This window comes from Odocoileus virginianus, chromosome 4 (assembly GCF_023699985.2).
Source record: "Odocoileus virginianus isolate 20LAN1187 ecotype Illinois chromosome 4, Ovbor_1.2, whole genome shotgun sequence".
Lineage (NCBI taxonomy): Eukaryota > Metazoa > Chordata > Mammalia > Artiodactyla > Cervidae > Odocoileus > Odocoileus virginianus.
In genome coordinates, this window is record NC_069677.1 from 77,194,577 (window position 1) to 77,219,820 (window position 25,244).

At 42.0% G+C, this 25,244-nt stretch overlaps 2 protein-coding genes across 2 annotated transcripts in view; both read right to left on the minus strand.

Annotated features, from left to right (window-relative positions):
• Positions 1 to 3,393: 3,393 nt before the first annotated feature.
• PSMG1 (proteasome assembly chaperone 1) lies at positions 3,394 to 15,682 on the minus strand. Its single transcript, XM_020898879.2, has 7 exons — positions 15,510 to 15,682; positions 14,152 to 14,258; positions 12,964 to 13,115; positions 10,721 to 10,783; positions 8,078 to 8,276; positions 6,903 to 7,039; positions 3,394 to 3,600 (listed from the first exon to the last, which is right to left on the minus strand). Exons 1-7 carry the CDS (start codon positions 15,641 to 15,643, stop codon positions 3,526 to 3,528), a joined length of 867 nt encoding a protein of 288 aa, XP_020754538.1. The 5' UTR covers positions 15,644 to 15,682; the 3' UTR covers positions 3,394 to 3,525.
• Positions 15,683 to 16,163: 481 nt separating this feature from the next.
• Positions 16,164 to 25,244, minus strand: part of BRWD1 (bromodomain and WD repeat domain containing 1) — a 123,001-nt gene continuing 113,920 nt past the window's right edge. Inside the window, exon 42 of the mRNA XM_070466778.1 lies at positions 16,164 to 19,260. Coding sequence (XP_070322879.1) covers positions 18,869 to 19,260 — 392 coding nt within the window. The 3' untranslated portion in view covers positions 16,164 to 18,868. The remainder of the gene's footprint in view (positions 19,261 to 25,244) is intronic.

A 25,244-nucleotide genomic window follows, 5' to 3' on the forward strand; every position in this document is an offset into this window, starting at 1 on the left:
CCTCTGTTTTCCGATTATCAGCCATCATAAATTCAAGAAAACATCTCTCTGCAAGCACTCTTTTAAATGCTGAGTAAACCATGGTGTATCATGTCCACCACTATTGCCCTTCATCTCCTAGGTTTCCCTGACTGTGGCATTGCGGAGGCTTGTCCATTCCTAACCTGCTTATTCATAAAAGACTAATGCAGCCCACTCCAATATTCTTGCCTGAAAAATCCCATGGACTGAGAATCCAGGTAGGCTACAGCCCAAAGGGTCGGAAAGAGTTGAACAAAACTGAGCGACAAAGCATGCACACAGAGAAAAGGTAGGCTTGCTTATCAATCGTCATAGAAGTTCCCAAGTTCCTTAAATCCAAGTCTTCATCTGTGACGCAGACCCACTGCGAGCAAGTATCTACCTGGATAGTTCTGCCTCACCCTATTGAGACTTGGGGGACGGAGGGCAGGTGAAACTGACACAAACATGAAGCACAGGCTCCTTGTTATGCTCCAATGAAGTCCTTTGTCACTAGCCTGGAGTCTCGTGTCTATACCAGGCCTAGTTGATTGTGGCAGACTCACCTGTAAGTTTGCAAGTCAGCAAAATTCCTGACCCTTACAGTTCTTGACACTGAGATGTTTCACAGAGTGGACTATGATTAGATATATAGAAACAACACAATGTGTTTAACGGTGGTGTATTTCAGGCTATCATCTTTCTACTAATCAGAAAGCTACAAAGCTGCTAACAAAGGTCATTTCTTTGAGAGTATGCAAGGAAGCAATGAAAAAGAATGTTTTAGGACAGGACGGAGAATGAGGTGGGAGAAGCTCTGCCAGAGAAGAGAAATGGCCTTGTCATCGAACACTTCCCTTGAGTAGGGGGCGGACGCCAGACACTAATTTCAGGACTGGTATAACCAGTCCCTACTATCTGTGTTGGGTTTCCCGGTGGCGCTAGTGGTAAAGAACCCACCTGCCAATGCAGGCAACATAAGAGACACAGGTTTGATCCCCTGGAGGAGAGCACGGCAACCCACTCCAGTCTTCTTGCCTGGAGAATCCCATGGACAGAGGAGCCTAGCAAGCTGCAGCCCACAGGGTCGCAGAGAGTAGGACACAACTGAAGTGACTTAGCGCGCATGCATTATCTGTGTTCTAGTCTTTGCGTTTTCAAATAGAAGCCTTTCTTGCATATGGACTGTCCCTGTCTCACCCTCGTGCACCAGGTGTGTTGAGAAGAGACAACTTGTCTTTTTCATTTGTTGGTGTCTGTAGAAGGTGCATCTTGACCTGATCTAGGTCACAAGATTCTGGACTTTGAGCCCGATACAGTAACTAGATGAAACAATGGGTGTCCAAGGACTGGGATGCATGTATGTTGCACGTGGGAGAGGCATGAGTAATTGTGATCAGAGAGCAGACTCAGGCACATCGATTCTATTGATGGCCCCGGTTCCTCATACTCCCCTGCCCTGTCTATACCTCTTGGTGGCACCCCCTCCCACATACTCTCTCTAGATGCGACCATGGGATTACAGCAAACTTGATACAGTGACTGGAAAAAGCCCTTGCTAGTTTCTGTCCCCTCTCTTGCTCCCCTGTAATCAGTGAGAAATGCTGAGGCAGGTCTCAGCACATATTCTGGCTCCTATTGAGTCAATTCCTAGGCAGGTTGGTAAGAAGTCCGGGGTCCCCGAGGAGGAGAAAGGGGTCTGGGGCCCTCAAGGAGGAGATAGGGGTCTGGAATTCTCGAAGGAGGAAAGGACAACTTTTCTTTTCTACATTCCTTAAGAAGGATTACATAACAATAATGTATCCCGCTTGAGGACATGTTTCTTCTTCCTAAAAACCTTCTGACTAATTGTTACCTTAAAATGTATATTACGGGAGTGGGTCTAGTAAGATCTTTACAACCTTGAGACATTCTTTTGATTTATTGTAATAACCAATTAAAAAGTATATAATTCCCCTGCCAAGATAGGGATTGGGGCACTCTCCATCCCCCTTCTGATGTATGTATCAGCTTTTTCTGTCCCTTTTTATACTTTAATAAAACTCTGCTATATAAAAGCTCTTGAGTGATCAAGACTGGTCCCCGGTCCCGAGGCTAAATCTTCTTCAGAGATCACGAATCAGACATCATTCACTGTAAGCCATCACTGTGCTGGCTTACAGGAGTGATGGGTGGAAGAAAGCTGAACCACACCAATCGAGGCCGTCGCAGGATCAGCCAGGCCCCGGCAACTCATGTCACACACCCGACTATGGATGTGGGAGCCGAGAGACCAGCCGGTCGGGGACACCCGCCCAACCTGCAGACTCAAGACTGACAGAGAATGCATTAGGTCTCCAAGTTCAAGTGTGGGTATTAGGTAGTACTATTATAGCTAGTAAACAGGTAAAGTTACAATTTTGTTCTCAACTGCATGGCACTTCTGCTTAAAATTCAATAATCTTAGCTTTTTATGTCTTCATTCTTAGTATTGATGGGGCTCTTTCAATTTAGAGAAAGTCAAAGTCTGTCTTCATATTGGAAGAAATTGTTGTCATTAATTACTGTCTCTGGTCTGGTCCCTTCTCCAGGAACAGGCTGTCTTGCATCATCTTCTGCTTCCTTTCCATTCCTGTCCTTCTGCATCTAAGGACACCACCTCAGCTTAATTCCCAATGTAACAGCTTTGTTTGTATTAAATACTGTAATATACATGCAATAAATAGTACATGTGCTTACGTGACATACTGCATACTACTGCCTCACAATCCCGATTTTAATTCTAAGGGTAAATTTTGGTTTCTTTCCACATCTCTTACACAGTTCTTAAATTCTCCTTTCAGCTAGCTTCTTTAGCACATACATTCTCAATCTCTCAGAAAAATCCAAAGTCCCTGAATTTAAAAGCAGCCTAACAGGCATGGTTCTGTCAACTTCACCATTTTAAAATTTATCTTTGTGGATGCAGGTTACAGTTTAATGAGTGGTTGTGTGCAGCAGTGCAGCTTCTTGGAGCTCATCACCTCCTCACATTCTGAGAACACTCCCACAGCGGAGCTGGGGACATCAGAAAAATAGCAACACTGCAAACAGCCCAGAAAATCCGGGGAAACAAGTTGCCATTAAGAGATTACTAAAAGTCATGAAACTCACAATATAGACCCTTTCCACATACTAAGACTCACCAATACCAGATCATCAGCTTTCAGGTATCACATAGAATTTTTGCACCAAAGTATATATTTTGCCATAATAGTAACACTTGTTAGCTGTAGCTGTAGCTTTTTAACAATTTAACTATCTTACTTTAAGATAGTCAAATAAGACAAGACCCCCACCTTGTGGATAAAGAGAACCATCTGGCTTATTTCAGGTGTGACTAGAACTACCATAAACAAGGAACAGAAACTATAATGAATTTAAAATAAGTTTATTCTGTTAACACCCTCATAATACCCACGTGGAAAAAAGTAATTACAAAACAGGGTACACTGCTGCCCTTAAAGGAATGGACGGGTGATACACTGTACAAGATGATCTTGGGAATCACGTGTAAATGTTACTCTGAATCTCATTTGTTGTCATCAATTTCTTCAGTATCTCTGTGCTCTGAGGAATATTCTGGAAGGAGAGAAGTTGTTATCATAGTGAGAATTTAGTCAGAACAAGGCACATGTGCCCAGCCCTACTACTGACACAGAAGCAGAGAGGACAGGCCCCGCCTCTCACCTCCGCACCTGATGGACGGGACCTCTGAGTGGGTCCTCTTCAACCCTGCCCGAAGCTCTCTGACAGGACCCCAGGCCTCCAGAGGAGTCTCGAGCCCTTGGACGGACACTCTCCTCCGTCACCTCCCCCACGTGTGCTACTCCTCTCTGCACCCCGACCGAGGGTCCTCCAGTCTCCTCAAACGCACCTGAGCCTGCCCGCTTCACGCCACCCTGCCTCCCTGGGCATGTCCCCTTCGCCGGGACCCGCCCGCCCCTTGGGTCCTGCTGAAGGGCCCTTCCCGTGGAGCCTCTTCTCGGCTGACCTCACCCCCCGCCCGCCCTGGCTGGCGGCTGGCACCGGGCACCTGTGCCCCCTCCAGGCCGTGGGCACCCGGCACCATGGCGTCCACAGCAGGGACGCAAGGGAATTCCATCTTGTTCCCAACTTGAACTCCATCTTGTTGACCAAATAGCACTTCAAGAAGAACAGAAGCTCTGACCTAAGCCACAACGACTGTGTTCAGTCACTAAGAGGACAGTGCTCTTCAAAAAGCCCCTTCACCCTCCCACAAGTCATCATGTTTACAGCAAGAAATGAAAAAGTAGAAAGAAGTTAACTACATTTCCCCTACAAAGGATGTCACCTGAAAGCTGACTTAAACTCTACAGGACAAACGGTTTACAGGTCTCAGAACAGGTACAGAATATTCTGGGTCACTGGTGCCCTGAGCACTGACTACGCCGTCAACAGAGCCCTTTCACGGAAGCATCCGGACAGCTCTGCCTCCTACCCACACCACTCTCACCGCGGAGCTGATGGCTGCCAGGCAACTTGCCACAAAAGGTGAAATAACTGGCTGACGGCCTGGACTTTGCAGCTGCCGAAGGACTCTCATTTCCTTGTCACTAAGTCTCAGGCCTCACAATGGTATGCGTGGTGACAAGGGGACCTGGGGTCTTAAAGCAGGGGACTGTGACAGCTGCGGACACCGACATGACAGACAACCTGGTGACGAAGCCAGGGGACCATGTGCCAGCCAGCCAGCAGGGCTGTGCCGTGGGCTCAGGGGACTCGCACAGGCTCTGCGTCACCCGAGAGCGGCGGGGTGGGAGGGGGACGGGGCGGAGGATCAAAAGGGCGGCGTATGTATACCCATGGCTGGTCCGTGTTGAGGCTTGACAGAAAACAAAATTCTGTAAAGCGATTATCCTTCAATAAAAAACTAAATAAAATTAAAAAAAAGAAAAACAAACAAGCAAACCCAGGGGAAGTGTGAAACACGGGAGCATGAAGCCAGACTGTGTGCTGTACAGAAAAGAGCACATCCGTGCAAAGCCTTCGGTGATCTTCAGGCGCAGAGCTGGGTTCACGTTTCCCACAGAATTTAGAACATCCACCAACAGACATGTGAGAAGGGGCCAAGAACAGACAGGGCAGAACAGGCTTCACAAGGTAACAGCAGGCTCAGTCCACACATCCACATCCCAGGCCTGGAAACTGACACCTCTCTTAATGAAGTGAGAAATTCTGGTGAAAAAGACGAGGTGAGATGCTGAAAAGGGAGACAAATCAACAAGCCTGTACGTCTATATACACACACACATGTATGCTCACATGGATGAACAACCTAGAAGACTAGTGCTTAAGTACAACCCACAGAACCCGTTCTTTGCACAGCACTGCCAGGATGTAGATACATTTTAAATGTATTCAAATATTTTGTGCTTCACAATAAAATCTAAGTTTGTTATTCATTTCTCTTGTTTCACTATGTCCTTTTTAATGTCCCTCTTTTATTTTTTCATTATTTTATCTCTCAAGACAAAACTGCCCCTCAGACAATTAGCTAGGTGGTGACAACGTCTGCAGTGAATGAGCTCGTGGCCATGACGTCTGTGGTGAAGATGCCTGGGGGGCAGCCCCCAGAGTGAAGACAGCGGCCTCGGCCCCTGCTCTTGATGAGATGGGAAGAGTCAATCAGGTGATCACAGACGCAGGCAATGCCACTAGTTACCACATCCTCAGAAAGCGATGCTAAAAACAAAATAACTTGTCTGAGAGGTTATCCATGACTCCAGCTAAGCTCAAAGATATACTTGAATTATACCAAGTTAGGACTTCACTCTTGCTAATTCAGTAAATGCCCAAGGGCCTTTGACACATCAGACTCATGACGAACTGGGGCTACCACAAGAGAAAACGCTCCCATGTAGGTGACAGTCTAATTTATGAAACCTATGAAATCAGCTGACGCCACCAGAAATTACAAGGAAAGCTGCCCTACTATTAATGGCCATTCTAGAATAAAACAAGGCTTCCAACCTGGAACAATGCTGTTATCATCTCGTCCCCTTAAGGAAGAAGTTCTTCAACCAGGAGTCCACACTGTTAGCGAATCTCTTAGGGAGAAGAGGGGAGTCCCTGGACCTCCTGAAATTACTGGCAAAACCTTTCTGTACATGCTCTGATACGTATTTTTCTGGGAAAAGAGCCCACAGGTACATCCAAACTGAGAACAGGGAACGGCTTTAGCCCATCTAGTCCCATGCAAAATTAAGTCAATAAATATTATGATAATTTGATCCTTACTATGCTCAAAAATGCCTTCTCAAAAATTATACTTTCTAGGAACTTCCCTGGTGGCACAGTGGATAAAAATCCACCTGTTAACTCATGGGACACGGGCTCAATCCCTGGTCGGGGAAGACCCAACATGCCACGGAGAAAGGAAGCCTGTGCACCACAACTATGGAGCCTGCACTCTAGAGCCCATGTTCCATGATAAGAGAAGCCTCCGCAATGAGAAGCCTGAGCACTGGAACAAATAGCAGTCCCAACTCGCCGCAAGTAGACAAAGCCCATGAACAGCAACAAAGACCCAGCGAAGCCGAAAATTAATTAATGTAAAAAAAATTACACCTTCCAAATTAATGAGTTACAGAAACTTCTTGAAGAGTGAAACCATCTTCCCTCACGGACATCTGGGATTTAGAGCATTGGCCTATCCTGACAAACATGAACAAAATATTCTCCGAGTTTCAGAAGTGTATCTAGAAGAACATGTGACAATCACGTGGAAACTGCCAGACCAGCAGCTTTCTCTTTACTTGGGGTGAATAGGACTTCTATTTACTACTTAGGATTCACATTCAATACCACATGTTTATGTTCACTACTGAGTTCATTATTAAGTCAATAAGATAAAGCCTTACCTTAACCAAACACTTTAAGCTTCTGGAAGAAAGTACAGGCTTAAAAGCTTCGACTGTGATCAGGTCTAACTTCATCACATCAGTGTAACACAAGTACAGAACTGCAGGGATTCTCCATACCTGACAGTAACTCAGAACTATGAACAGACAAGAACAAAACCACTTAGGTTTTCTGTTATACAATTTTAAAATGCAACACCTCTAACTCATGAAGGATGCTTTTAAAAATAGTCATCTCTGTTGCCTCTTTTAATAATTTACAGCCATTCTGAATCAATTATAATGCATATTTTCTTTCAAAGACAATTTACTTTCCTAAGTTATCTTTTGCTTTACGAGTAAGATACAAGATTATAATTTTGTTGACTGCACTGAAGTAAATTAAATGCAAATAATAAATATATAAGGCATTGTATAAAATATTTAGCCATTTGTTCTAGTAAACTTAACATTTAAAGTTTAAAAACAACTTTTATTTATGAACAAATAAGTGAATTAACATATTAACCACTAAAAAGTGAGAATCAAAATTTGATATATTAGGGTATAATTGGTAATATGAATACAAAATAAACTATTAAAGTAACTACCAAAACTCAATATCTGAAGCTTCTATTCTGAAAATTAAAACACACTTTGCCAACTTTTCATGCACAAATAAATGACATCTAATACTGGCTTGCATGATAAGTCATCAATGCTAGAAAGAAATGGCAGCTGAGTTAAGAGCTAAGAACTCTGACCTGCTCTCATACAATGAATGTGTGTCTACAAAGTTTATAAACAGTCAAACCAAATATAACATGCACGCATGCTCAGCTGCTCAGGCACGTCTCTTTGTGACCCCATGTACTGCAGTCTGCCAGGCTCCTCTGTCCATGGGGACTCTAAAGGCAAGAATACTGGAGTGGCCTGCCATGCCCTCCTCCAGAAGATCTTTCCCACCCAGGGATCGAACCCACTTCTGCATTAGCAGGCAGGTTCTTTACTACTGAGCCACCAGGGAAGCTACAAAATATAACATACCAGCAACTACGGATACTGAGGACTAAGGCGAACACACTGGTATCGATCCCCATTAACAAACACCTCAAAAAGATCTCTACTTGCCCCAGTAACAACTATGAAAAAGCAGTAACAAGAATAGAAGTGAATGTCATGCACTGCAATACTACCTGCTGCAGGAAGGTCGTGGACAATATTTGGTTGTTCTAGTAGTGAACAGAAGGGAGGCTCCTTGAAATTCTGAGTTTTTAGAGCTTTCAGGAAAGGAGTATGAAGGCTGCTGGTAGATTCTGAAGTTTTATAGTCAGTAACATGGCGACATGTGAGAATAGTGACTTGCATATTCTTCCTTGGACAAGAGCCAAAAACCTAACACAAAATTGATTCCAAATTAAAATAGATACATATTTTGTGACAGAACAGAAACATCCCTCAAGCTATTTACCTAACACCATTCATATAATCGTGTATACATATGCTCTGAAGGGCTGGACGTGTCAATGGCAAACAGAGCCCCCGCTCTGCTGTCCCCTCACTGGGGTGGGACTGGTCTTAATTCTGTCACTTTCTAGCCAGGTGACCTTCTCCAAGTCACTTCCCCCACCTGTGAACTAAGGACAGAGGGAGGTGTGATCTGAAGTCAGAGAAGTCAGGACAAAGGAGGCAGAGCAGCTGTAACAGCCAGGGACGCCATCACAGGTAGGGGAGCCACTCAACTACAACCACCTGTTCACTTTCACCCTCCCCCCCTCCGCCGCCGATGCCTGTAGGTGATTCTTTTTGTTTTGTTCCAGTGTTTGTTCAGTTTCTAAGAGCACTGCTTGCCATCAGTGTTGAGAACAGTGTTACACTGACTGGAGGCAGCACCCATTCTTTACTGGAGAAAGTGACATAATTAAGATCCTACCTCTAAGAACGCTCCATTTAGACTAGTGTTGTATTGGCAACAGAAGTGGTCCTCTCCTTAAAGCATGAAGTGATGGGTTTAAGAGCACTGTACTGAGGATGCTTCTAAGAACATCACCTGCAGGTTGCACTCATAACAGTGTTACATCAGTGCAAATGATTCTTAAATTCACTTTTAAGTGTATTTCCTGTATAAATCAAGTTTCAACTGCTCAAGGCCTCAATGTCCACCTAAGTTGGTATTTCATGGATTTCTAAGGACTCTTCCAGCTTTTAAAATCTTTGGTGACATAAGAAAAAGGAAGAAGCTATCCTCGAGGGGAAAAAAAAAAAGTAGATTTTAGATCTCTGCAGCTCTTCTGAAAATATTTTATGAAGAAAGAAAGTGGCTATTTCAAATAGCAAGAGGACAGAAGATTTTAGATTATGTGCTGTAAATGATCTATAAGACTATTTTAATTATAGCATAGCTTTAAAATAAACACAGAACTTAACATCATATACATTTATAAGCAATGTTCCATTTAAGAGATATAACATTATTCACAAGGCCTGATTTATCATCCTCCCTGAATACTTATGTTTTGGAATACTTTGTTTTGGAAATGCATAACTTTACACTTTCTTGAGTCTGAGAGAGAAAAGTTATTCCACAGTACAAAACATCATATGTAAATTAATAACACAAATTAATACAGCTGTTTTCTATTCTTCTGAGAGCTATCTGAAGTTATGGAGTCTCTCCCTACAAAATACACATAGGGACATAAAGTAAAATCACATAAACAGCCATCAGAACATTCACAGACCTTATCAGAGAATCCCTCCTTTAATCAAAACAACTACCAAAAATTATAAAGTGCATTTTAAGTATGCCAATCTGTTTAAAACAGGTGTGCACGAAACTTATTTCTAATGAACTTAATTATATCTATATTTAACTGACATTAAATATATATAAAAATAAATTTTAAAAATATATATAAATATATATCTATATTTAGCCTAACATTTAAACTGAAACATTTATAAGATGTATTGTAAAGGTTTATTTCATTAAAAAATAATACACAACTAAGAAAATTATGATTATTCCCTAAAATTGTTCAGTTCAGTTCAGCCACTCAGTCGTGTCTGAATCTTTGTGATCCCATGAACTGCAGCATGCCAGGCCTCCCTGTCTATCACCAACTCCCAGAGTTTATTCAAACCCATGTCCATTGAGTCAGTGACACCATCCAACCATCTCATCCTCTGTCAGCCTTCTCCTCCCGCCTTCAATCTTTCTCAGCATCAGGGTCTTTTCAAATGAGTCAGTTTTTCACATCAGGTGGCCAAAGTATTGGAGTTTCAGCTTCAGCATCAGTCCTTCCAATGAATATTCAGGATTGATTTCCTTTAGGATGGACTGGTTGGATCTCCTAGTTAAATTCTTCACTGGAAAATTTTTTACTGGGCACATACAATTGCTCTATTCTCCCGTAAAATGAAGACTCAATCGATCCATCCTAAAGCTAAGAACCATGGCTGCAGCTCTGGTGTGAGTGGCGGCTTGGCGCCAGCCCCGTGAACCCAGGGTGTGAGCCCAGTTCACAGGGGCTTCCCACCTCGCGGCCCCGGGTCTCCAGGCAGCCCGGGCACCATGGCTGGTTCTCACCCGTGGCTGTGCCCTGCTCTGCCTCACGTGGGTAACTTGTTTGCAAATGTGTTACATTTTCATGACCCACGATCTTCAGCACACCCTGGTTACATGTGCCCATGTTCTTTTATTCTTCATGTTCTAAAACTCCTATAATATTTCTAAGGGAAAAAGCAAATACTTGCCCTACGTCAACATCTGACTGCGCAGGCTTTCGTGTAAAGACAATGAACCCCGACACGGCAGCAACCCCAGATGAGACTCTCACCTTTTCCAGCCACTGATACTGCTGATCTTCGGCCACGTAGCAACTGCACTGGCAGAGCATGACCTGAAATCAGATTCCGTGTTTCCCGTCAGGTCAAGCGAACGTTACACACACCCCACGCTGTCATCACTTATGTGAATCCCAACACAACCCTTGGATAACATTTGGTTTGCTTAATCTGCTACTGGCTTATTCGTTTTTCTTTAAAGTTTAAAATTTTAAGAACCAAGCCACGACTGGCAAGTAGTATCAGAAGACAGTGCACACAGACAGCACCACCGCGAGGGCTGGCACAGGAGATTCTGAAGACGCTGTCAGTAAACGCTACCAGCGTCCTCTTTACAAAATAGGGCTTAATGCCAGGCCTGCTGCCCTTCTCGGGGTCACACACTGTGAAGACCAAACTCAAAAAAAAAATCACAAAAACATCAAGTGCTATGAAAGGCAAGGGCAACAGTCCAGCCACATCTCAGGCCAGCTGTACCCAAGGACAGGGTTGATGTCTGGAAGGTGGTGGTAGTCTAGAAGCCACGTGCTCACACTGACAACCTGCCACACAGGTGTCAGAGGGTAAGATGCCTGATCATCAGTGCTCGCGGAACGACAGTATCCATAAAGATCAACCATGTCCAAATATCGGCAGCAACAGTCACACCTGATGATGCAAGTGGAAAAACATGAAGCACAGGGACCTTCCCAGCAGCCCAGCGGTTAGGACCCCGCACTTCCACTGCAGGGGCCGCGGGTTCAATCCCCAGCTGGGGAACTGAGATCCCACAGGTAGCATGGCACAGCCAGAAGAAAAAAATTAAGCACAAGAGGAAAAAAAGGGGCCCAGGGTTAAGGAGAAGAACAAGACTAGATATGTAATTAGTTACACACACAGGGTCTGAATAGTCAAGACACCCAACAAACCAATGGTGAAACTAAACAAAGTAACCGAAAGTTCTCCTGCTTGACCTCCAAGACATATTCTAAAGGGAAAACTTTCCACTAAGGACCAGAAGAAGAATGTGCTTAATTCCCTTGCTGTTTATTCCCCATAAATACTGGATGCTTACAAAAATCCTTACGCAAATTTTAATAATGTTGGGTTACATGTTACAGAAACAAACTGTAAATATTATAAAATCAAATTTTATCATTTTCAAGGCTAACATTACAGTATTACAGAGCTACTGACATCTTCCACTGTCTGAGCCCCTGCCCCTGGCCTCGGTTCAAGCGTCCAGAAGCAGTGGAAGAGCACTCTGTCAACAAGCAGGTGGACAGACAGGCATCACTTGCAGGGCCGCCTCACCAGCCTAACGTGTGTCCCCAACCGTGCTGCTTTCTCTGAATGGTCCCCAAGACAGAAGATGTGCTCAGTTGCTCAGTCGTGTCCGACTCCCTGTGACCCTACGGACTGCAGCCCGCCAGGCTCCTCTGTCCACGGGATTTCCCGGACGAGACGACTGGAGTGGGCAGCCATTTCCTCTCCCAGGGCCTCTTCTCGACCCAGGGATGGAACCTAGGCCTCCGGCTTTGTTTCCATGGAGCCAGCTGGGAAGCCCAGAACCCAAGAACAGGACTAGGATAAACGCGATCCAATGGAACCACCTGGCGTCAGCCGCAGAGCATGTTTTACAGCTTAACAAATCGGGATGAATTAGGAATTCCCTAGGGGTCCAGCAGTTAAGCCTTCACACTTCCACACCAGGTTCCATCCCCAGTCAGGGGGAACCAAGATCCCTCAGGCCATGCAGCAGCACAGCCAAAAAAAAAAAAAAAAATCAGGATGAATCAGCTAAGGATGAAAGCTCAGTGTCAACAGAACTGCATTCAGAGTGCATAAAGCACTCATCGGCTCAGTGTTAACTGAGTGCCCAGTCTACAGGAATGGGTTTAGAGCTGAATGCCAGGTGGCTTTAGGGCAACAAAGCAGAACCCCTGCTTCCACAGCATGTACGCATTTTCCCACATTTAGATCTGCCAGCTTAAATCATTTTCTGAATGAGGGCAAGGTTTAAGTATCTAATGTTATGGTTTGTTTCTAAAAAAGTTCCTTCAGAATTTCTTCACAAGTTTACCAACACATTCGCCACATTGATATTATATAAGCAGAAAAATGATTACTACCACTGCCAACAGGCAGAATCCCTCAGCCCAAAAGTAGATACAAAGGAACGTGGAATTCAAATGAACACTACATAAATGATGCCTAAACAAGTCCCACTTATACACACAAGCCAGGCCCCACGTACCGAGGGATTCGATTTCAGGTGATAAAACACACAAAAAGCCTCTGCGGGGGAAAGGTGTGCAGTGTCCGTTGTCCTACACCACTCATTCCAGAGTTTAGCACAACCAACTTCTTCCCAGGCTCCTGAATTCAAGACAAATGACGACAAAAACGCTGTGAAAAACAAAGCACATCAGTTAGTGTTCGGCTCCACAAGTTGTATTTTCTATTCAATACCAAAAAAATTCAGTATCTATGGCTGATTCATATTGTTTTTTGGCAGAAACCAATGCAACACTGTAAAGCAATTATCCTCTAATTTAAAATAAACGAATTTTTTTTAAATTGTAAAAAATAAATAAATTCAAGGTGAGAATCCTAATGCTAAAACGGCCATTGAGAGCATCAACCTTACACACATCATCATTGTCCAGAAAAAGAAACTGAGGCCTCAAGAAGTTAGAGGCCATGCCCTGAGTTTAGATGATACTGGAGCCAGGAATCAGGAAGACAGGTTTACTGACAGATCTCACCAAAACTCTCACACTATAACAACCTTCTGGAAAATTTTAGGCCAGGAGAACTGTAAATAAGTGAGTCAGCACTTATTTACAGGCACTGTCCTGTAGGCACTAGGGGTACCTTACAGGGCAAGGAATCTTCACTGGAGTTCCCCAAGGCTCTCCTCTGAGCCTGTGAGCTCCCTAAAATGATACAGGCTTGTGTACTTTTGTGTGTACATTCATTGTTCCAGCTGAACTCTGCACTGTTCCGACTTTAATCTATCAAATGAATTCATATACGTATAAAAACCTTACACTGCTTAGTTCTCCTTATGGTTTTAAAGGAGTCAGTTAACTCACAAATATACAAGGACCCACTGTGACAAGGGGCCATGTGCACACGCCACCTCTGCCCCGGCCCAGTTGGGCCACAGCAGGCCCAGAAGCCCAAGAAAACCTGGGTACTAGAAACGGTGTTTCCTTGACTTCGTAAGTTCCTAAAGCCAAGGATATTGCCCCTAAATCTTATTTTTCAAGTTTCTCAAAAAGCGCCACAGGAGCAGGGACAGATTTCACTCAGATACAGGTACTCTGCTATGACTTCTTCTAAAAAAGTAATATACCTCTGAAATCTGTTATGATGGAAAGAAGCAACTTCAGCTTCTGCCCTTTCAACAAAGCATGTAGTCTAATGCACTTCCACTTACCTACTGCATTATTTCCTACTGCAATTATAAACTTGGAGCAAGGATGTTTTTCCAGCAGAGAAACTTCCAAACTTGTTTTTGTCTGTCTTCTAAAGAGCCGCACCTCCCTAATAAGAGAAACAGAAAAATGAAAGAAAAGTCATTTAAATGTTGTTGTTCAGTTGCTCAGTTGTGTCTGACTCTTTGTGACCCTATGAACTGCAGCAGTCCACGCTTCCTGTCCTCCACACAATTTAAATGTAATTAGTATCATACTGTGACAAAAAGGTTCCCACAGGTATGATTCTGTATTAAGCAGAATGCAAACTTTAATTCTATAAAGAACATAATTAGCATTTTAAGGAAGCAACGGATTCAGGCAACAATAATTCATAGGTAAAACCGTTTGTTGCCCAGTTCATGGAGAACTGTAGAAGAGAGATCAGGCTGTCCAGTTGATCCACAGATCAATCTATCTTAGCAACCCAAACAGTGGATTCCTTTACAGGAAATGCAGGTGACAGACACACACCTGAATAAAGGACACCAAGGGGAAGCAATCAGGCCAATCCAGAGGGTGGGACATCCTACAGGACACTCGGTCTCTCAAAGGGGGTGAGAAAGGGACCGGGGGGGAGGGGGACCTCTCTAAATACATGGAAGTTCAAGAGATAAAACGTCTGAATCTTAAAGTGTGTGCCTTGGCAGGGTTCTGACTTCCTCAAACCCACTGTAAAATGTCGTGTCTGAGACAACTGGATAAATCTGAGCACGGACTGGCTATATTACACAACATCCAAAAAGTATTATCAATTGTTAATATGTAAGAAAATACCTGTGTCGTTTGATACGCATTCTGAAACCTGTAGAAGTGAAAGGCCACGAAGACTGGGACCCACCGAAGGGTGGAGAGAGATAAAATGTAGCAAAATCTTCCTAACTGTTGAATTTATGTGACTGGAGGAGCTTAACGTGCCATTTTATTGTTTTCTCTAATGTCTGTGTGTTTGGAAATAACACTTTAAAAAAAAAAAAAAAAGGACATATCCATCTGCTGCTGACACACGATGCTAACCAAGAAGTGCGGCGGAGAATACAGTTTTAAAGAGTTGTCTTATATATGAACCAAACGCATGACAAACTTGCGGGAGGAAAACAGCCCCGCACCGCTGGAAAACGGATCACGCCAGCAGGAAACCACCAGCACCAATGCTGAAGGAAGCCTTGAAAGACGGGAGGAGCCGACGTCCCACCGAGCCGTCAGCAGGGCCCGCGGGCCGCCTCCACCCGGCAGCCCCGCAAGGCCGGAGGCCTAGGGGAGGGCGGAGCAGCCGCAACCTCAGGGCCGGCGCGTCCGCTCCGATGCCTCAGGACCTCACCTCTTCCGCGCCAGCTGACGCCGGACCTCCCTATCCTCGGGAGTCTCCCTCCTCCCCTCCTCTTCCTCCTCCTCGTCCTCCGTCCCGGCTCGGCACGGCGTCCGCACCACCTCTCCGAAGAACGTAGCAGCCATGCCGTCCCTCACGCTCTCCCAGCCTAACTGCGGGGGCCACTGAACCGCGCACGCGCCCGAGAGCACCGCCACGCCCCCAAGCACCGCCACGCCCCCTGCATCACCCCCGCGCACGCGCCCCGAGTCCTTGCGGCGGTGCAAACCCAGGGCCTTTTTCTTTCGCAGCCGGAGCTGGGTGGGGCCGCCGAAAAATCAGGTGACTGAGGGCTAGAGAGGCGAGAAACGGGAGGCGAGCCGGGGGGTGGGGCTTCCCGTCCCCGCAGGTGACGAACCGGGCCGACCAGGGGCTCGACCGCCCGCGGCCCAGTCCGTACAGCTCCGGAAAGAGGCCAGCCCTTTCGTTCCTTAACTCCGTTTCCGTTTTCTTCTCCGTTAGGAGTGACCGGGTGAGCTTTGGTTTATTAAGCACCCGGCTTCAAACCGCGACCGCCCCAGGTAGGTGCCGGCCCGGCCCGGCGCGTCCTCGGGACAGTGGACAGAGGGCGGATGGACGGGCAGGAAAAAATACAGTGCTTCGCGGTGTTGTAAAATTGAGCCTTTACTATGGCAATAGGAATTCACATTTCAAAAGCTGATGATCTGAAAGATTTCATGAGAATGCAAAAATAGTTGCTTCTTTTTTAAAACTTGGCCATCTCTGGTACAAAATTTCGTTTTAAATAGCCTTTCATTAATAAGAAACGTTATGTAATTATTTTTGAATTGGTTCTCTTCTTTTTTAACAGAGCACTAATGAAACTAGAGGGCATTTGCTTACATCCTGGAACGCTATCAATAAATAGTCACAAAGTACTAATATGGGGTCGGGGGAGCCTCTGAAGATTAGAAAAAATCGCATATCTGTTGCTAGAAACATCTTGCTTTTAGGTGTGGAGAAACTGTCAACAAAAGCATTTCCATCAAATCAGTTATTTAGCAATTTTACACATTACCGCAAAATAATATATTGGGTTTTGAAGCAAAATATGAACATTAAAAGTATAAACATAATCGCGCTTAGGAAACTCTGGCTATCGTTAGCAAGCTAGAATAGACAAGATTACCAGTGTAATATTTTAAAATTGCATTAACACTCCTGGGCTACAGTTTGGGCACAACTTTGTCTTAGTCCTTTTGTTGAATAAAATAACATCACTTTTACCAGTAAGATCTTCAATATGATTTCAATTACATTATGAAGAAGTCACTTGTGGAAAGCTGATTAAAAATCATAAATAGGGTAATGATAATACATTTAGTCATGATTAAAATTCCGCATACATTTCAGAGAGATTTTTACAAGAATATTAAATTTTAAACAAATGCTTATTTCATGCAGTTACAATAAATTTAGGCCAAGCACTTAAAAAAAGGCAAGTATATGTTCAAATCAAATACTCAACCAGAAAAGGGATTCCATTATGAAAGGCTGATGGTACAATCTCAAGTGCTAACAGAAATTAACACCACCACAGAAAATTATAACTTCAAAATGAAATCTTCACGACACTAAAACGGTCAAAAAACTGCATAAAATACTCTTAACTGAGATTTTTAACATTTTCGTTTTATGGCATTTGTTGAGGACATAGCATATCCCAATAAGAAGTTTCTGTGAAATTAAGTGCAAATATGGGACTGGAAATAGGTTTAAACATTTCATTAAAGATCAAAAATCAAACCCCATGCACCTAAAAATATTTGCAGTTTATTAGGAATTCTTCCCTTTCTCACCTGTACTAGTAACAAGTTACTGGTATCTGTATTTCAGATGAAAATATACTACAAACAGAGCAAATACAGACTCTGGCTTTTACTAAGAAAAAGTGACAACAAAAAGCCTTTTTTTAAAGCAGACATGCAACCACAAGTAAATTTCTCAATAAGACAAGTTGATCTGTGTAACAAAAGAAATGCATTACATTGTCTTTTAATGAAAAAGGAACAGAAACCCTTAGATTGCTCTATTTTACTTGTTTAGATTTACACATGCAAATCATATATTAATATTCACAGATACTTTTAAATGGGAAAACAACTTGCTTGTTAACAGTTCATTTTTCCAATAGCATGTTACTATGTTAAAAAGATTTGACAGTGCAATCATTTAATCTGGTGATTTTAATTTCAACAAATACCTACTCACAAACCTCATTGCAGATAAATTCTTTATATTATCAAGACCAGATTTTCTAATCCTAATGGATTGATATAGCCCAGACATGCTGCCTTTAAGCCTGTTGTGATGAGACTCTTAATAAATTTGCTCAAAATACTCATAAAGTTCTAACTTTTAAGGTGCTATAAAGAAACATAAGATGTGACAGTATCATCTAAAAATATGACTGTTTCGATCTTTATACTTTTTATTTTCTAACTCATTAAGACTAAGACCTGCCTCATAGTGAGACACATTTTTGGCATTTCTATAAATGCTGCTACATGAAAGTAAAAATGAGAAAAAGTTGTGATAGTCACATTCATAGCTTTCATATAAAAATATATATTCCCTGAATTCGTCATATCAAGTGGTCATTCTGTATGAATTGCAGTATTATAAACAAAATAAGAACATCAATGGACCTTTTCTATTTCCAACACTACTTCAGAACTCATTTATTAACATTCCCATCATGGAATCCCCAGGCCCTTCTAGTTTATGACTTTTGGGGTTGTGAATTATAGGGCGTGGATCTTAGTGAAGTATTTGCTTCACTCAAATGTCAAATAGGCTCAGTGGCACTCCCTCTTGAAATGTGCCTGTTTTTTCCCTTATTTCAGTAATGACACCACAGTCATGGTGGCCTGAAATGTTATACTCTTAACATAGAACCCTGAAAATTAGCATCAGGTTGAGATTTTGAAATGTTTTCAGTCCTTGAAGTTTTTGCTACCGACCCTGTACACTTCCCGTTTTCTTCCTCTACAGAATCAAGAGATTTCTTCAAGGCCCTTCCTTTCAGAAAAGGAGTAATCTCATGACAGGGCCATTTGTCTTTCCACCTCTCCAACTACAGGCTCCACAATCTATTTCCTCCTCAGAATTCTCTTGTCATGTGCATCTGTACAAGGGCTGACTAGGAGGAAGCCCTCCTCCCACTTTGCCCCACTGGGTTATGGCTTTTAGAAAATCCCTCAGAAGGTGCCAACAAGGGGTTAACAACGTTAGAGCTAGGAGCGGAATGCCAACTGCCAGTTTACTTGTGGCCCCTGGTTTTCGATTCCACTTCTACATTTTCATGGTCACTACTGTGCTTTTTCTTTCCAGGATCTGAACCGCCTTAAAAGGGGCATTTTTCTATTAATATCTTCTAGCTCCTTTTCACTTTCAGAATTTATGGTTGTATCATCCTCTTTATAAACATTGAGTAATTTTTTCTTAGCCGCAGCAGAAGCATTTCGATGGGGCAGTTTTCTGCTGCTCCTCCTAATCCACACATTTTCTGGTCCTGAAATGGTTTCCTTTAGATTACTCATTATCTTTATTTTATTTGCAGCAACAGTAGCACATCTGCGGGGAACTTTCTCAGGTACCATTTTTGCTTTCAGAGTCTCACTAGGCATTGGCACTGCATCCTTCTGATTATGCACACATGTTCTCACTTTTGTATTGGGTTCTCTGTCTCTAGGAACAGATTCTGAAAAATGAAAGTTCATGTAAATGCAAAAATCTTGTACCACAAGATTTTACTACTACTTACATTCCTCAACAATACATTCCTCAACAGTGTTACAAATACATTGCTAAATGAAAAACCAATGATCATCAATGACACTACACGTTTTCGACGTTGATATAACCTTCCACTTCCTTAAATGAAAGTCTTGGACAGAAGTTACAGCCCCTTGCACACTTCACTGTCTCTAAGCATAACTGTCCCTTAAAGCAGCAGACTTGTAAGAATAAGGTTAAGTACCCTCAGGGTCATAAAGTGAAGTGAACTCACTCAGTCGTGTCCAACTCTGCGACCCCGTGGACTATTGCCTGCCAAGCTCCTCCGTCATGAAGCCACTCACTAAAAAGCACTTTTTAAAAATCTTAATTTTTACAGAACTTTGTAGTTTTAAATTTTTGGTGTCATTTCTAATATTCTATGTTGAATTACTTTAAAATATTCAACAGGATTTCTGAAATAATTTTCCTAGAACCTAAACAAGAAGGAAATGCCATCATGACTATGACGACACAGCATCAGCCCTACTTCAAGATGCTTAAGGTTTTAGTTCCAACACTGATATTTCCTTTAGTCAAAAAAAAGTTAACATGGTTCACTAGTAGATAAAAAGGGACTGTATATTGGTTTTATACAACCGAAATGTGGTTTTAATCCTAGACTTGTTTTTTTCAATTTCAGGATTTTATATAACTGAAATGATTAAATCCTAGTTTCACTGCTATTCAGATAGTTTCTGAGCCGGTGTATGTGGGGCACAGAGAGGATCAGGCTGAAGCTTCTAAAGGAAACGAACTCGACACACACAAGCAGTCGCTGTAAGGCACTAAGGAAGTAGCGCAGGCCACTGTCAGAACTTGTTCTAGAAACGGAACCTCCTGAGGGGCAAGGAGAACCTCTTTGAAGGAAGTGTCACTGTAGCTGAGAACCAGAAACTAGGATAGGATCCAGCAGCGAAAAGGTAGGACAGAGAGCGCTCTGCAGAGGCTCACTCGGCCTGAGCCAGCCAAGGCAGTTTCGATGGAGCACAGTGGGGTCCGGCAGAGCCACCGCGTGGCGCTTACTTAGATGGGCTCAAATCATTTCATTTTGCCAACATCTGAAAGCCAGATTTTCAAATTTCAAACACAAACTTAACTAGCACTGTCCTTGGGCACTAGTATTTCCTGATAAAAGCGCGCCTGAAGTTCACTAGCCCCTGAATGTCAGGCCCTCTAGTCCTGCTGCCATTAAGAGCCAAACTATCTAAGACTGTCTTCACAGGGCACAAGGCTTGCTGGGGGTGAGCGTGTAGGACGCTGCCTCAGCTTTCCAGACATTCAGCATTTGCTAAGGACAGTCTGCAGCCACTGAAATAACCATACATCATCTGGGACTCACTTCCTTTTCACTGCTAAGGATAGAAAATAAGGGTTTTCCCAGTCGTTAGGACAGTTACCCTGTAGCAGGGAAACTACAAACTACCAGCCGCCTCCGTTTTTCCTTTTGTGAAGGGAGACATTTACCTGTGATCAAGGACAAATGAGTACAGGTGGAAATGACTTCTGTGGATTGACAAGTTCGTTAGCAACAGAGAGTGGTGAGCAAAGCCTTCAAACCTCAAAATTAACTCTTTAGAGTTCACCTTAAATCTGTGACATGCATTTCAAAGATGTGCTTGTGTTTTCTCCAAGACCCACGGAAGTTTTCTCCATAGCTGGCTAGGAACTACTTCGCTAAAAGCAATTCCCCACAAATGCTTCAGTCCTTTTTACCAAAATCACATTATTCACTTGTTTTTCCAGTGAAAATTCCATTTCTAAAGACATGTTTTGCTCAATGTAAGTCACAAGGCATTGCAAAAATGGCCTTTTAGCAGGCTGAGCTGCTCAGCAGGGCCCCCCATCAAGCCCCCCCAACCTTGCCTTGGTTGGGCTCTGGAGTCGCCGCACAGGAAGTTGGGGAGTGAATGGAGGAGAGGCTTAAAAGTGGTGTTACTACCATTTCAAAAAACATTTTCTTAGGAATTTTTACATTATAAACTACTGTCTGCAAACCACTCCTAGATTCAGAGTGAATCTTCAGCACATTAAATCAGTGTTAAGCAAATGCTAGAATATAAATATGCAACAACAGGTGAATAGTTTTTAAAAATACATGGTAAAATTAAGGTGAAATTTGTACTTTACAGTAAAATGAGGATATGCTATTATCAGTCAACAAACTGCATCCATTTGCATGTTGGAAAAATATTTAAAATATACAATTGGTTCATTCCCAACATATCCAGTGGATTTGTATATATAAAATCCTACTACACTAAATTTGTGTGAGACAAAATGATTGAAGTTGCAGCAACTAACTCCTTTTCAGTGTTGTGATGAAAGTACTTAAACTGACACCTTAGAAACCTAGTAAGTACCAACTCTTAAGACATTTGTAATCCAAAGTAAGGGGAAAGATTCTACAGAAGAAACGGTGACTAGTCTTTTTAAAATGCTCTAAGGAAATACGAACTATTAGAGGGGAGAGGATACAGGATTAAGTTATATCATATAAGCTATCTCCAACTTGATTTAGCTGAATCTCTAAAGGGTTAAAGCATAAAATGGGAATGTCATCAAGCTAAAAACAATCTGAGGAACACAGAATGACAGTGTGGGGAATTTTTAAAACTGTAATACATGTCAGTGTCAATTTCACTACTGAGAACTTGGTAAATTATCAAGTGCTTTATTCTGAGAAAACTAGCTTTTAGAAATATATATACAGACTGATTCAGGGTAGAAGTTCAATATATATATTAGGCTATAAGCTTAAAATTTTTGGAGGATACTGTTCTAAGGATAATTTATGAGAGTGCCATTTACTGTTGACTAACCAGCACAACCCCACAAGTCCGCCTGTCCCAGGTGGTCTTGGGTCAGCCGTGGGTGTTGGAATGGTCACTGAGTGCTTGAGGCATTGTTGCTCTTCATTAAGTGACTCCTTATTTGGGTATAATAAAAACTTCATAAGTACAGTGACAACTTACATCTTTAGTAGGGCTCGGTCATAGTTTACTGAGATGACCACTTTAAAATATAACTCACAGATCACTATGTATTCTAATAAGGTCTGTAGTGAATAGAAATCTGGATGTAGACATTCTAGTTTTGAATCAAAGCAACAATCTCTAGTTTCTGAAGGATTATTCATATTCCAATTATGATACTTCATAATACCAACTTGTATTCCTAAATCTGAAGTAAACTTCACATCATTGCTATAGAAGCATAAATAATTGTATTCTTATCAGCATTCAAACTGAGAGAATTAGAAACAAATTTGAGAATGGAAAAATATAAGAAAATGTCTGAGTCAAAGTAAAAATAATATACTGGTCTATTTCATACACTTTAAGTACAGACAACTACTGGTCACTATGATCACAGGTAAATCAAACTCCTGTAAAGGGAAAATATTTTAGTTGCAAATCATAACCTCTCTCCAGCAAGCCTCTTATCACAGCAGACTTTGAGATGGCCTTTCTTTTCTTCATCGTCTGACCTTCACTGATAGGCAATGACCAAAACTCTGGAAGCAAATAGCATTTACTGATATTCCCCACAGTATAAGTCTCCAAATATCCCATAACCTCAAAGTCTCACTAGAGATGGGCTGTAGAAGAGGGTTTTCTGTAACTCACAGGGTTTAACATTTTTCTCAGGGGAGCTGGTAACACTGAGAAGTCAATGACTCTAAGTATGGCAGTGTCAGGTCAAGAGACTGTTAAATTCTGTAACCTAGGGTTGTTCTCCAGTTGTTTGGCCACTTCTGTGGTTGAATAAATGGCCTTCAGTCTTCAATTCACTCAATGATGGGTACACAGAACCTTGATGTGTTTTGCATCTACAGCTAATCTAGCTCCCTATAATTTTATCTCTAGAAACAATTGATAACAATCATTTTTAATGATTCTTACAAGAGTTGTGATGGATACTGTATGCAACCTCTTCTAAAAATCTAATTTAAAAAAATATGAATTCAGGGATCCTCATCTACTTAACAAATCTGTTAGGAGATGGATCATTTCAGAATGATGCAGGCAGGATAAGATGATATCAGAAGTAAATACTGGGTTTTTCAATCTGCTTTATTAGTTTACAAATGAAAAGCAATGGAGCCACCGACAGCTGGAAGGCAGCCCCCTTTCCAGCATGATTGACTCCCGCCAGGCTCTGACTCACACCAAATGTGGGAGTCCTGCTTTCTGCCTGCAGGAGAAGAGATCACAGATGGACACAGGGTGGAGAGCTGCTTAAATCCAGAGGTGAAAGAGTTGCAGGGAGAGAACTGGATGGTGCAGCCCTCACAGAATCAACCAGCTAGAAGGCTTTAGTAGTTAAAAAAAAAAAAGCCTTGTAATTATAATGACTATTAAATTTATTATATTTTACTACTTCAGTTAGTTGAATAAAAAACTGGTTCCTAGTTGACAATGCAGATTCTAACGTGGTAATGAGCTAATTTAAAAAGTTAAAAGTACAGATCTCATATGAAGGTAGAAAACTAAAGATATGTCTTTTCGACAAGCTCCAGTTAAATGGTTAGAATTTTACAGGTGAACCAAATATGTCCATACACTCCTAGAACTAAGTATGGATCAAAACTTAGAAAATAAACTTTAACCTATTAAAAACTGAAGATTTCTTTTAACAATCTTCCTTGTGGAACCAAGGGTAGGCTGGCTGCTGCAGTCCACATAGTCTGTGCCATCTCATTTCAATTATCAGACTGCCTCTTTCTCTTTACAGTCTGAATATCCACTGAAGATTTTAATAAATGATAAAACTTACCTTAAAATTAACTTAAAAAACTAAAGTATGACCAGACAATATGCTGTGGCACTGATAACTCAATTCAGTGAACCCATCAGTCTTGACGAACAGTCTGAAGTTACTTACATGCTGCCAGAGACAGAGCCTGCAGTCTGCAGGACTCCAACGCTGGGCACCCCCACCCGCCTCCCTCCATCAAATCCCCACACACAATCCTTGAACAGACACCAAGTAAGAGCCTTGATTTTTTTTTTTTTAACCAAATTAGCAATGTATTAGAAACCAGTTTGGCTTATGAGTGATCGGTGAAAATTTCTCTTAAATTTGAGAATTCCCGTGTATCCTTAGGCAACATCTATAATTTTTAAAAAGTTATAAGATTTTCCTTAAACTGTGAGAAAAGACAACACAGCCCTCATCAATATACTTTTTACATTTCAATCCTTTCCATTAAATTCACAATTTGATACTACTACTATAAGTAGTATTTATTAATCTAGTTGGACTAGATTTTTCCACAATGCTTCATTTTCTCCCTAGCTTTGACAAATATATTTGGTCTGGTCTGTGTGTTCCCAAATACTAGAGTAAGAGACAGTCTTATTCTGTTAGGTTGCAATTTTCTTAGGGTTTCTGCTTTATTATTCCCTGATACCCACAGCAGAAGTTGAGAGATATAACTTAAATAATTAACACACAAAAAGTTCTTCTACAATGAAGGTGCTTTGTTACACTCCATCATACTAGAATAATTGAACTGTAACTTCCATACAATGTATGAACTAAAGGACTTGGTGACAACTACAAGATACCTGATAAAGTAAGTATACTGACTTAATACCAATGAGAAGAATGCAGATGGCATTTCAGCTATAAAAAGGCAAGGCAAAAAGACCTTTTCTAGCCATTTAAATATTACTCAAAAAACAAATACATTTGAGTAGAAAGGAAAACCAAAAATACTGTATGTACCTTTAACAATGTTCTTGCAATCTGATATACAAAATCTTTTTTTTCCCAGGTAACACAAATTAAATTTGTACTGACAGAAGAGATTAATAAAGTCCTTCCATTTCAGTTCTTAATACCATACAGTGAACTTAATAAATTCTGTGTTCTGATTATTCTAAAGAAAAAAGGCTAGAAGAA

Coding starts and splice junctions, on each gene's coding strand:
- PSMG1 (XM_020898879.2), bottom strand. CDS start 15,643: ATGGCTGCTACGTTCTTCGGAGAGGTGGTGCGGACGCCGTGCCGAGCC. Junction 13,116..14,151: donor AGTAGGAAATAATGCAGTAG/GTAAGTGGAAGT, acceptor TGTTTTTCACAG/CGTTTTTGTCGTCATTTGTC. Junction 3,601..6,902: donor GCTTAAAGTGTTTGGTTAAG/GTAAGGCTTTAT, acceptor CTCTCCTTCCAG/AATATTCCTCAGAGCACAGA.